This window comes from Myxine glutinosa, chromosome 5, assembly GCF_964187855.1.
Source record: "Myxine glutinosa chromosome 5, kmMyxGlut1.1, whole genome shotgun sequence".
In the NCBI taxonomy this organism is placed as follows: Eukaryota; Metazoa; Chordata; class Myxini; order Myxiniformes; family Myxinidae; genus Myxine; species Myxine glutinosa.
This window is the reverse complement of record NC_136265.1, coordinates 69,925,465-69,938,948: the sequence shown is the minus strand read 5'-3', so window position 1 is coordinate 69,938,948 and position 13,484 is coordinate 69,925,465. Positions and strand designations below refer to the sequence as shown.

The 13,484-nt window shown below is 42.8% G+C and overlaps 1 protein-coding gene across 1 annotated transcript; it reads right to left on the bottom strand.

Moving 5' to 3' along the window:
- Window positions 1-247: 247 nt before the first annotated feature.
- Window positions 248-12,635, bottom strand: LOC144892301 (uncharacterized). The gene is made up of 4 exons (XM_078778161.1): window positions 12,309-12,635; window positions 8,163-8,225; window positions 7,940-8,077; window positions 248-1,759 (listed from the first exon to the last, which is right to left on the bottom strand). Exons 1-4 carry the CDS (start codon window positions 12,457-12,459, stop codon window positions 603-605), a joined length of 1,509 nt encoding a protein of 502 aa, XP_078634287.1. The 5' UTR covers window positions 12,460-12,635; the 3' UTR covers window positions 248-602.
- Between the last annotated feature and the right edge of the window lie 849 nt (window positions 12,636-13,484).

Here is a 13,484-nt window from a genome sequence, read left to right as displayed (position 1 = left end):
AGGTATGTATTATGATTTAAAGATGAACTGATTAGATTTTGGAGTCAAGACGTGAAAGGTCAAATGTCAAACGTCAGAGGTCATGATAAGTTACAATTATTTTGTTACCATGATAGCTTAAGAACGGCTGAAGGGATTCAAATCAAACTTGGTACAGGTATTATCATGATGTAAAGATGAACTGATTAGAATTGTGGTCAGGTCATAGGTCAGAGGTCACTTACTGTGAAAAATGTGATAACTTGAGAACAGCTGAAGGGATTTTAATCAAACTTACTGCAGAACAGCTGAAGGGATTTAAATTAAACTTACTGCAAGTATGTATCATGATGTAAACATAAACTGAGATTTTAGGGTCAAAAGGTCAAAGGTCAGAGGTAATGTTAAGTCACAAAAATTTCATTACTGTGATAACTTAAGAACGGCTGAAGGGATCAAAGTCAAACTTGGTGCAAAGATGTATAATGATGTAATAATGTGGGTGGAGGCATATCGGTTGATGTCACGACATCGAAGAGTATCGTTCTTGTTCTTATTTATCTTGATTCTCTCTCTTTGGCTCATCCGATATATGTCTTCAAAATCATGTTTTTTTATCCGATTTATGTCTTCTTACCTGTGTGTCTTATTTTATGAGCTTTGAAGGATGACAAGGCGGTATACACCTTGCTGCAAACGGAACACTTATACGGCTTTTCTCCACTGTGTATTTTTTGATGTTTTTTTAAAGATTGTAACAAAGTAAATGATTTGTTGCAAACAGAACACTTGTAGGGCTTCTCTCCTGAATGTATTCTTTGATGCCTTCTTAATGTTTTCCTGCAAGTGAATGACTTTTGACAAACAGAACACTTGTAGGGCTTCTCTCCCGTGTGTGTTCTTTGATGCTCCATTAATGTGTTCCTGCAAGCAAATGATTTGATGCAAACAGAACACTTGTAGGGCTTCTCTCCCGTATGTATTCTTTCATGCTCTTTTAATGTTTTCTTCCAAGCAAATGACTTATGACAAAAAGAACAATTATAGGGCTTCTCTCCCGTGTGTGTTATTTCATGACTGTGTAAATGTGTCAATTGACCAAAGGCCTTATGACACACGGAACACTTGTATTGCTTTTCCCCTGTGTGTATTATTTGATGAATGTGTAAATGTGATGACTGACTAAATGCTTTAGGACATACAGAACACTTATATGGTTTCTCTCCTGTATGTGTTCTTTGATGAATGTGTAAATTTGAGGAAGTAGCAAAAGTTTTGCAGCAAAGAGAACACTTGAAAGGCTTCTCATCTGAATGGATTATTTCATGTACTTGCAACGCTGAGATAACAGGGAACGCCTTGTTGCACACGGAGCACTTGTAAGGCTTCTCACCTGAATGCATTCTTTGATGTTCATTAAAAATTTTCCATTGAGCAAAGGCTTTAGGACACAAGGAACACTTGTGGGGCTTCTCACGTTGGTTGTTATCTCCATTTGCGGGTTTGAGGATGTGGGACTTTTCCCCGATATGTATTTTCTTATGAAGATTTAAAGATGATAATACGGTAAACGATTTGTCACACATAGAACACATGTGTGGTCTCTCACTTCCTTGGATATTCTTGAGGGTCTCTGTACAACTTTTACAACTGCGGTTGTAAGACACGATGCTAATGTTGTCAGTTTCTTCACAAATGGTTCGAGTCGTGTGTGAATTGAAAACCTCCAGGTCGAACAACTGGGAACAGTTGGAACATGCAACCGGTTGCATTTGTTTCTCTGTAAAGACAAGTCACAAAAATCTTAAACAATTCAAACTATCATTGAAAAATAGGGGCAATACCTGGTAGAATAAAGCAGTATGCTCCACTGATTTGAAATATATCATATAATTTACAAATATTTCACAGAAATTAGATTTGAGCAAACATAAAACACATTCTTGAGGAAAATGCCAGGGGCATTAAAAAAGCCCCTTTATATAAGGTTATGTTCCATGTGGCAAACTCTAGAAAAGAAGGGACATTCCATAGCTTGTAGAAAATGCCAAACTATAGAAAATAAGGGATATTCAAAAAATATTGTGTGCATGCTGGTCTACCCTTGTGTTCTTCGGAGGAACCAAGTAACACGCTCCAGAAAAGTTCATATAAAGGGGCGCCAATTTGATTCATACAGCTGCAGGAAGAAGTAAATGTATTTTATCTGCTAGATGTAGGGTGCCCTTGTGGCAACGTATGAGCTGCATTCTATCAAGGATGAAGGCCTTGTCGGTGGATAAAAGTTCAGATGTGCCTGGGAAGGATTTTGCACGATGTTGAATGGCCAGTTGGCGACTGGCTATGGAGATTAACTTCAAAATGTAATTTGCCCAATAAGCATCATGGTTGAGAGTGAGACACAAGAGTTTGTGTGACTGAAGTTCTTCGAGAATGCTGTTAGCAATATTGGTTCTTGTCCGTCCGTCCCTGTCAGTTTATGATTGAGGAACAGCTTACTGATCGAAGAACAGCTGTCCCGATCACACATGCACAGAGAGTGAGATAATATTTTTACTCCATCTGTCTGCCTGTCAAACAAAATTGAAAATAATTCCAAACAGGGAAAAAAACTTGAACAAACATTGGTACATCATGGGTGATGAAGGTTGTGGTCAAGTTACATCAAAATTGTGTGTAGTTTAAGAGAGAGCAAATACATATTTGGGGGGGGGGGGGGTCAAATCTGGATGCACGTTGACTCTCCCCCTCCCCCCCCCCCCCATATACATACAAATTCAGACCTCGATTATCTTAATGCCATGAACAAACTTTAGTACATCATGGGTAATGACGGTTGTGGTCAAGTAACATCAAAATAGTGTGTGTAGCTTCAAAGGAAAAAGCAAATTCCTATTTTGGGGGCAACTTCCCCCACCCCACCCCCTTAACCACCTTAGACCGATATTTTTTTAAATTCCGTGAACAAGCGTTGGTAAATCATGGGTGATGAAGGTTGTCGTCAAGTTTCATCGGCATTGCGTGTGTAGTTTCTGAGAGAGCAAATATGTATTTTGAGGGGCAGCCCCCAGAAGACCCTGATTTTTTTAGGGCCTGATTTTTTTTTCATGCCGTGAACAAACTTTTGTCAGAACATAACAAATATAATTTGTGCCAAGTTTGGTCACAATCCCATCAGAGGTTTCAGAGAAGAAGTTGCAAGTGTTTACAAACTGACGGACAAACGATGCACCATCGCATGAGCTCCCCGGAACAATGTTCCAGGTGAGCTAAAAACTTTTACAATTGGCTTTTACAATCTTTATTTTATTTAAATTGAATTCTCCGCCTGAAGACTGCAGTACACAAAGCATCAGTCAAAATACATCTAAAAACCTCCAGTTTTGCTGTTCTTCAATTAAAAGAAAGGTTCAGTTTAGGATTGCTTCTGCACGACTTCAATGGCACGAAATGTTCAGATTTTAAAACGATTGTTAAGATCATTATTTTATTAAAATTGAGGTAAAACTGCACCTAAAAACTGCACTTACAAATGCACGGGGTATCGTGTTCTGTGAACTTTCTAGGTGAGTAAGCAGTTTTCCAGATGGTCCTTTTGGATACAGAGAATGTGTGTGTGGGATTTCTCAGGATTGAATGACACATTCCAAGTGTGGGGCCAGCTTATGATATTGTCAAGGTCCGAAGAGAGGGAAGAGTCTGCGGACTTTCTTTCTGAACGATGAGGGATGTCAGGGCAGAGGGTGGAGTCATCAGCAAATAGATGAGGAGGATTTTCGTGAGAGTCGGAGAGACTTCATAAAGATTAGGACAAAGAAAGGGGCCGAGAACACTGCCTTGGGAGCTCCCTGACAGAGAGAGGATAAGAACGGATTAAATCAATAACCCAAGTGTGGAGTTGGTTTTGGATGCTGTTGGCAGAGGGTTTAGAGAGCAAAGTAGGGTTCCAGACTGTATCAACGGTTCGAGATATGTCTAGCGAGACAACCCTGATCTCATGAATGACATTGACGATCTCCATCCATTGTTGTGAGAGCAGAAGCAGCATGTCCAAGATAGAATGACTTTGCCTGAATCCCAATTGATGATTTGAGATGAGGTAGTCGGATAATTTTTTTTTTTATGTCAACTACGATGATTCCATGAACGTGCTGATTAATGGAATTCGGCCAATCTGTCGTTAAGGATGTTGGTCTTTTTCACCTTTTTACCTCCACCACCAAAATGTGGATGGAGGTTATGTTTTCACCGCTGTTTCACTTCTGATGGAGGTTATGTCTGTCTGTTTGTTTGTTTGTTTGTTTGTGAACAAAATATCTCAAAAAGTTGTGGACGGATTCGGACGGAATTTGGCAGAGAGGTTGGGTACGTGACAAGGACAAAATCATTAGATTTTGCTGAAGATCCGGATTCCGATCTGGTTGAGGACAGATTTGTGGACGGATTTGAAGACGGATTTGGACGAAACTTGATGGACCGGTTGGGTGTCTGACAAGGACAATTCTATTTTGGTGAAGATCTGAATATGGATTCGGATATGATAATTATTTAATTTTAAAAGTGATTCTTCATCATTGGGGGATGGGGCCAAAAACGATACATAGCAGGATATCTCAAAAAGTTGTGGACTGATTTGGACGAAACTTGATGGACCAGTTGGGTGTCTGACAAGGACGATTCGATTAGATTTTGGTGTAGATCTGAATATGGATTCGGATATGAGAATTTTTTTTTTAAAAGTGATTCTTCACCATCGGGAGATATGGCCAAAAACGATACATACCAGGATATCTCAAAGTTATGGATGGATTTGGACGAAACTTGTTGGACAGGTTGTGTGTGTGACGAGGAAGAATCGCTTCAATTTTGGTGAAGGTCTGGATCCAGCTTGTAGAAGTTTTAAAATGATTCTTCACCATTGAGTGATATGGCCAACCAGGTGGAGGTATGCTCTCTACTGAGTGCCATTCGAGTTAATGTAATGCAGTGATGTTGGTTGCCATCCAAGAAGATGGAATATGACCATGAGGTAGCTATAGGATTCTCGTCCTGCAGTGCATACTCAGCACAGAGTATGCACGTACAAATTCCGAATAATCACGGGCAATCTGGGGAACATGTCAAGGTACATGTTGGCTGACCATTATATTTCTGGGTACATGCCACACCTTTTATTCTCCAGTATTTTCTGAACTACCAAGACTTTAAAATATGCCGGAATACATCCCTAAAGTACCATATCGGGAAATCACTAAATCACCAAATGATACTTCTTCATCGTCTTTCCCTCTAAAAACAATGTTAAACTGTTGCCCAAACCAACACTATAACGGCTGAAGCGATTAACGTGGTTCAAACATGGAGGTTTTTCTTTTGTTTAAAAAAAAATCAAACCAAAAGAACAAAACATATAAAACATGAAGCATTGTTTTCTGAAAATATAGACTTGGCATTTAATATGGAATATTTTTTTTGTGGGGGTGAACTTACTTTTCAAGATGTCTTAGAACCAAAAGTTCATTGGAATTATGTTGAAATCATTCTAGATTTTGTTAATGTGACCTTTAAAAGAAACAAAAACCACATTTGACATTTCGAAACAAATAAATTGATCCTTGAAAGTGATGTAAACTGATATCGAACTCAATTCATGGACAGTACTGTGTTAAACTTCTGTACGTTTTCCAGAAGTATCTCTTTATTTTGCACATGAGCCAATTTTTTTTTAACAAAAACAAAAGTTAAATTACGACTGGGATTACGGACAGTAAAATTCCAGTTCAATACTTCGTGTAACCCCCACGAGCATTCAGGAGAGCACGTACACATTGAGGCATGCTGTTCACGAGATTTCCCAAGGTTTGGACAGGAATCGCTTGCCATGCAGTGACAATAGCCTGCTGCAATTCACGCACAGAGGTCGGCTGCTGGTCCAAGTGGTCGATTTGACGCGTTAATTCTGCCCACAAGTCCTCGATGGGATTCATATCCGGGGACATGGCAGGCCACTCCATCTGCTCTACACCACGGTCAGCAAGAAAGTGTTGGATCATGCAAGCACGATGAGGCCGTGCATTGTCATCTTGGAAGACAAAGTTTCCTCAAAAGGCTGCACGAGCAAATGGAAGCAATGTTTCTTCCAGAATGCCCCTGTACTTGAACTGGTTCAGGTTTCCATTCAGAACAACAAGGTCAGTTTTTCCCCCTGCATGAAGAGCAGCCCAAACGGTCACCCCACCACCTCCAGCTTGGACTCTTGGCACTATAAATCTTTGTTGTAGGCTTCATGCACTTGTCTTCGCACTCGGACACGGCCATCTTGACGATAGACCAGAAATCTAGACTCGTCACTGAAGACCACGTGATTCCAGTGTCCTGGCTGCCATTGACGGTACTCTCTGGCCCACTGCAATCGGCGCTGGCGGTGTTGTCTGGTCAGGCATGACTTTCTCAGGGGATGCCTGGCACGATTGCCTGCTTGAACCAGTCGTTGCTTGACTAGCCTTCTGGATACAGGCACATTTGTCAGTTGCTGCCACTCATCCCTAAGCCGATTAGCTGACTTGGTCCGGCCATTGCGGACTAACCGGTGCAGCTGGCGATCATCCCTCCTTGTGGTTCTGCGGGGACGTCCTGGCCTCGGTATTGGAGTAGGTACACCCCTCTGAGCATTTCGTTTCAGGATCTTTGACACCTGACCTTGAGTGATGCCATACTGCCGAGCAATAGCACGCTGTTTCATGCCGTAATTTCGTAAAGCCACCACTCCATGACAAACAGCATTGTCGAGTTGACGGACCATCTCCAGAGGAAGCGGCAATAACTTTTGGAGACATGCAGCAGTTGTTTTCCACTAATACAGAACGCAACAACCGTTGTATACCCGACTGTGAAGCCAATCATCAAATGCACCTGTCTGTACATTTTGCCACGCCACCTGTGATATAATCCTGTTGTTGACTTCTTGCTGCGACAGACATTCAGTGACATGGTTCTTTCAACAAATAAATCACCAAAGTGTAAAAGAAACTCACCAGATTGATATACTGAGTTAAGAAAGTAAACCCAAGTCAAGAAAAAAAAAAAATTCCATATTAAATGCCAAGTCTGTAAATGAAACGTAAATGTGGACTCAAGTAAAACAGGCCAGGATTGTGGGAGAGTGGGAAAAATGGACAGAATCATTCGAAAAGTGACATTGTACATATGGAGTCCCTGGATAAGAGAGTTGCGACATGACGTGTCCGGAAAATTCTGGTCGCACAATTCGTCATTTGATGGTTAAGATCCGGATCCGGATACAACAATTACATTATTTTAAAGTAATTATTCACCACTGAAAGATGGCTCCAAAAACTAAACAGAGGAATCACCTTTCAAGGCCATTTTTAGGTCTGTAGTTCAGGTGATATATAGCATGACGTTTCAAAAACTTGAGGACAGACTGAAATAACTTGGTGGATCAGTTGGGTAGGTGACAAGAACAAGCCGATTCGATTTTGGCTTAGGTTCGGATGCAGACTCGGCTTATCAGTAGAAGACAAAACGTAAACTGCTCAGCCTCGCGGAGATATACGCTCTACCGAGTGCCATTCTAGTTTCACATGTTTACATTGTCATAAACTTGTCTTTCAAACCTGTCATGTCCCAGTAATCTCACTTGATTTATTATTTCCAATTCCAATGCTATTTGCAAAATGTGTATTTGTGAAACAGACTTTTCAAACATTAGATTGATGTGTTCAATCAATCCTGAGTAAAGTCCAGAAATACAAAGTACAGAAATATTTCTGCATATAACAACTGTCCCTGTCCAGTGAAGATAAACAAGCCCACTTGGCTGACCACAATTTAATAGATCTGTTATTCCACAGAAGTTGGAACGAAATAATTTCCTCATTAAAAACAACAAAAACCCAGTAAAAACAGTGTGATGTGTTCTGTATGAAGCTCGGCTTACCGTCGACCAGCTGAGCACCTTTGTCGGACTCCTCGGAGAAAGAACCAAGTGGTTCCTGCTTCACACACACATTGCTCAAAGCATCATGGGAGGTCTGAAAATAACTTTGCAAAGTGTCCATCGTCCCCAGATCTTCACCTGTAAACCATATGACAATTTGTTTCTTACTGAGGAAAACAGTCTGGAATATTTTTATTTTTATTATCATTATTGTTATTCAGACCTTTGACAAGCGAGGAGGCATCATCAATGAACTCGGACTCCACCTTCACTTCCACAATAAAATCTGAAAATAAAAACATCCCATTCAAACTCAACATGAAATAACCTTTTTCATTTTTTTGGAATACATACTCAACGCCCGTGGAAGAGCTCTTATTAGTACACTGAACGGATCAGGACGCTTCAGGACAAAAGGAACAGCAGAGAGAGGGGGAAACACCAACAGCAGTGCCGATGGCCAAGACAGAGAGGGGTGGACAAACAGAGGGTATATGGAGGAAAAGGGGGGAGGGGGTGGTAGGAGAGGATGCAGGAGGTGGACAAGTAGGATACAGAAGGCAACTCTCAGGAGGGAAAATTGGAGTTGGGAAGGAGTAGGGATTGGGATTGTGTGGATGGGGGGTAACGAGGGAAGAAAAGATAATGTTTTTGGATTGGAGATGAGATGGTGTTGAACAGCGGTCTTGAAGACGTGGAGATAAGAATGAGATTGAAGAGGATGTGGATGTTGGTTCCACAGGTGTAGAAAAGGAGGAACAAATGAGTGGAGGTGAGCAGTGATCCTGGATTTAGGTGGTTTCACCAGAAGGGGTTGATGGTGGACCATGTGTGCCCTGCAAAAATATTGGGGCGACAAAGCATAAAAAGAGTAGAGGGTACAAAACCAGACAGGACGTGGTAGAAGGCAAAGAGACCACCGACCTGTCTGCGATGGCGAAGTGACAGGACGTAGACTTTTCATCGCGGGAGATTTTAATAATATTAAAGGCCTTGTTTTCCGAGGCGTCAAGCTGAGAAAGATGTGAGGCAGGGGAGCCAGCCCAGAGGGGAGAGCAGTGCTCCATCAAGTTGCAGATGGAAGCCTCGTCAGTGGATAGGAGTACAGGTGTGCCAAGGAAGGACTTTTGACAACATAGGATGCGCAGTCGGCTGCTATCTTTGGAGGCCTACTTTGAAATGCAGTTTGCCCAAGAAAGATTGTCTAACGAAACTTAAAAAAAAAAATAGACGATGAGAAATTGAAGTAGCATATTATCCAGGAAATAAAAGGCATTTCTGAGTACCAGATGTCAACAAACCTTTCTAGGGTGAATTAGGTATGCTGAATTTGAATCTGCTTGTTGCCAAGCTCGGCTTTGCATCATAAGAGCGCAAAATGGCAAATCCAATATGGCTGCCGAAGACCTTTTTTATGGACAAATTTGATATTTTCATGATTACGATGAGATGAACACAACTTTTGGAAGTTGTGCTGGTCATTCTTATAAGCCTAACCTACACAACAAATATTGTGCTCAGGTGTATCTATTGGTAGCAGGTGGCTCTGTTCATGTGGTCATGAATGTGGCATTGAAAGTCAGGGAAGAAAATCATTGATTGAAGCTACGTTTCCCTCTCAAAATGTTTGTGTCAAGCCCAATAGTATAAATTGTTGCTGAAAGCAAATAGACAGATTTTAAATAAATTAATCTTGTTTTATTTGTTTTCAAAATCGCTGATGATGGAGCCCCTGTTGATGTTGAAAAGGCCCCGTAAGGTGGATTTAGACGTATGTATTTTCTGTCAGGAGGGCAACAAACTGAAAGACGGCCTCCGAGATGCTTTTATTTCTTGGTATTTCTATGCATGTATGTTTTACCATTGCAGAACAACAGCACTTTTTACGTTTAGTCCACCCATTTATGTATGTACAAGTATTGGACCGATATATCGGCTTTGAAGTCGGGAGGGGATTTATACCTGAGAGTTGAGAGGGGGATGGGGAGGGAGAGCAAAGGTGGGGTGGAGTTTGGAGCGGGAGGTTGATGCTTTTGGGGTGCTGTGTGGTTGAGGAGTTTTGGTGGGGGGAAGAGGGGCGAGAGTTGTGGCGGGGGGGAGGGGGTGGAGGGAAGGGGTTGAGTAGTTGTGGTGCGGGACCAATTCAATGATCCGATTTTCAGACTCTGTTCAAATTTCAAGTCAACCAGATGGAAACTGATGATTGTATTGTATGTGATATTGTCCTTTGACCTTCTGCCCTTTTTTCAATTTACTTTTGTATACAAAGTCGAGGCTCGTGTAGGAGCTAGCACATAAAAAACAAAAGCACAAACATAAACACACATGAAACATCATAAAGGGAGGGGGAAACAAGAGGGGGAGAGAGTGGGAAGCATAACAAGAGTGGAGAACAGGGACATTGGGAGATCTGTGAAAGAGAGAGGGATGGGGCGGGGTACACGGGATAAACAAATGGACACTAACGGGACCTTCAGGAAAGGAAACGGAATTTGAAAAAGGTGAGTTTGGGGTGTATTAATAGGGGTCGAAAAGATCAACGTTATGGATGGGGGAAGATAAGAGATGGTGGTGAACACCTGTTTTAAAGACCTGGAGGGAGGAGAGGCTTTGAAGAGAGTGGGGGAGTTTGTTCCAGAGGCGGGAGAAATTGTGAGAGAAGTTCAATCGTTTCCTCATCTTCCCTCGGATTCTCCAAAACTCGTCTGTTATTCTGTATGATTGTCTTTTCTGTATCTCAACCACCAACAGGTCGCAATTCTTCACTGATCTTCACAATACTTGTCATCTGGAAGAAGAGTGAGTCAAAAGGAGCAATACTAAATAGGTCGGGACATGGTACACCACCCGGACATCACCGGAGAGTTGTTTGAGGGTGGAGGGAGGCGTGGAAGGGGGTGGGGGAAGGGCGGGGGGGGGGGTGGGGGTTGTGGTATGAGGAGCTTGTTGGTCCCTGTACATGGAGAGTCCCGACATTGTGTGTCCGTACGGTGTTCGTGCCTTTATTTAATTTCTGCTCAATGTGATACGACTGACAAACTCTTGACCTGAACCGATTTTCAAAATTTAAACAGCGGAATTGAGCTTAACAGAGGTTCCGACTGCTATCGAAGTGTTCATTTGCTAAAAACGTTTCCCCGGGAATCCCAGGACGTCTGCCGGCGTCTCCTGGCAGTGTTTAGTATGACCGGTCAAAAGCAAGAAGTCAAGGTCACATGAGATCGTAAGTTTTCATCCGATTGACTCGGAATTTGAGTTTTAATATTGGATCACTGCAGCCTTGTTGCCCATTGTTTTTAAAGGGTATTATTTTTTTCCAAGCTGGCTTCCAAAGCCAGTCACCAACTGGGCATCCTCCGCTGTGCGAACTCCTTCCTTGGCACTACTGAGCTCCTCACAACCTACAAATCTTTCATCCACAGCTCAGTGGAATTCTGCTCTCCCCTCTGGGCTGGTGCACCTGCCTCACACCTAGCTCGGCTTCACGCTGGAGAAACCAAAGCTCTTAGAATCATTGGAATCTCCCGCAATGAAGCCGATTCTGAGGGCCTTCCGCTCTCCTACCGCAGGCAGGTAGGTGGTCTTTCTGTCTTCTAACGACTCCTCTCCGGCCTTGCTCCCCCAGCTCTGTCTGGGCTCTGTCCCCCAAATATTCCGACAGGTCGCACAAGATCTGCATGCAACCCTCTTATGGTTAAACTGCCAAAATCAAGACTCTCTGCTCACCTTCACTCTTTCATTCCTCTTTTCTCCAACCTCTGGAACAAACTCCCTCACCCTCTTCAATCCCACTCCTCCCTCCAGGTCTTTAAAACGGCTGTTCACCACCATCTCTTATCTTCCCCCATCCAAAACCTTGATATTTTCTACCCCCGTTAAAACACTCCAAATCCACCCCCTTCAAATTCCGTTTTCTTTCCTGAAATCCCCTGTGGTGTCCATCTAGTTTATCCCGTGGACCACATCCTCCCCCAGCCCACTCCCTTCCACAGATCTCCCGATGTCCCTGTTCTCCAATGTTGTTGTGCTTCCCTGTCTCTCCCCCTCTTGTCTCCCGCTCCCTTTATTGTATGTTCTGTGCGTTAGCTCCAACGCGAGCCTCGACTTAGTATACAAAATAAATAAACAAACAAACAATCAAATAAATAAATAAAACTCGTCCATTAACGAATCTGCTATCAGGAATCAAAATGTCTGTTCGATCTCCGATTGCGAATGGGATCGGGTCACCGGGTCGGGTCAGGACATCGACACGATCTTGTTCGAGGGAACCCGATTAGGACGTAGACACGATCTTGTAAGAGTGAACCCGACCCGTACACGGTGTGATTCCGCATGTAAATGTATTTAAACAGTAAACATCACGTACCGTGTCCGGACTCGTTCTCCTCAGGTCGAGCGATCCTGAACCTGCAGTCCGAGTGAGAATCTTCAGGACCGACCAAGTTCCTTCCATCGGAGAAACTCGAGGATCCCGGAGGGTTCAACCTGTTATCCTCACCTGAGACATCTCCATTCATGGCGAACAGTACAGTGAAGAGTGAAGTACAGTGAAGAGTGAAGAAGAGTGAAGTACAGTACAGTGTGGTACAGTCCCACACAGTACAAACAACAATGTGCGAGTGAAGACAGAGTTCACTCAAGCGTCCTTCAAAAAATAATTAATCCATTCCAATCCGCAGATTCGCCACAGATCGATGATTTCGTTGCAAACATTCGGGTTTTGTTTCGAAACTAAAAACGAACAATTATTCCAGATCAAACTGTAAAGTTGTAATGATGATCATGAGGTAATGTTGGATCAGTTTTATGAAAATGTGAGAATCGGCGCCCGCGAACTACGTAACTTCCGGTTAGTGCACCCTTCGCGACAAGTCACGTGATTGGATACGTTGAAAACAAACCACAAAAGGGCACGTGTCACAGCTTACTTCCGGTAGGCTCGCCCTCATCTATCCTAATCCTCAATCCTCATTCACTGAGTGAAACAAAGCCCCAGAATGCCCTGTGACCCGGAACTCCTCTTGTTGACAAATCCACACAATGGCGCTTCCGGTCCAGCGAACTTAAATTAAAAACGTCAAACTCATGAAACCAGAGAGCAAACTGAGCGGATAACATGACAAATAAAATGGTTACCGAATACCGATCACGACGACATGGCGTCTCCACATGGGGGCGAGACCTAGTATGGTCTATGGACCGTTATTACCGTCGAATCTCGCGAAGCGAAAATGAGGTTAAGCAATCGGGTACGTACACGTGCCATATGTTATGTGTGTGTGCCGTACGTGTGCCGTGTCTGCATTTTAAAAATCCATTTTCTCGGCAACCGTTGATCCGATTGACATGAAATTTCACATTAGGAGCGCCTCCTGCTGTATAATATTTTAATGATAATTATGACGTCATAGTTCAGCGGCAAAGGCGCCATCTGGCAAAAAAACAGCGTGTGTTTGAAGCTGGAAATTGATGGGACACCGCAACAGACGCTGCAGATTGATGGGACACCGCAACACACGCTGGAGATTTATGGGACACCGCA

Coding starts and splice junctions, on each gene's coding strand:
- LOC144892301 (XM_078778161.1), bottom strand. CDS start 12,459: ATGAATGGAGATGTCTCAGGTGAGGATAACAGGTTGAACCCTCCGGGA. Junction 8,226..12,308: donor GGAGAACGAGTCCGGACACG/GTACGTGATGTT, acceptor TTTTATTTTCAG/ATTTTATTGTGGAAGTGAAG. Junction 1,760..7,939: donor AGGTGCTCAGCTGGTCGACG/GTAAGCCGAGCT, acceptor TTGTCTTTACAG/AGAAACAAATGCAACCGGTT.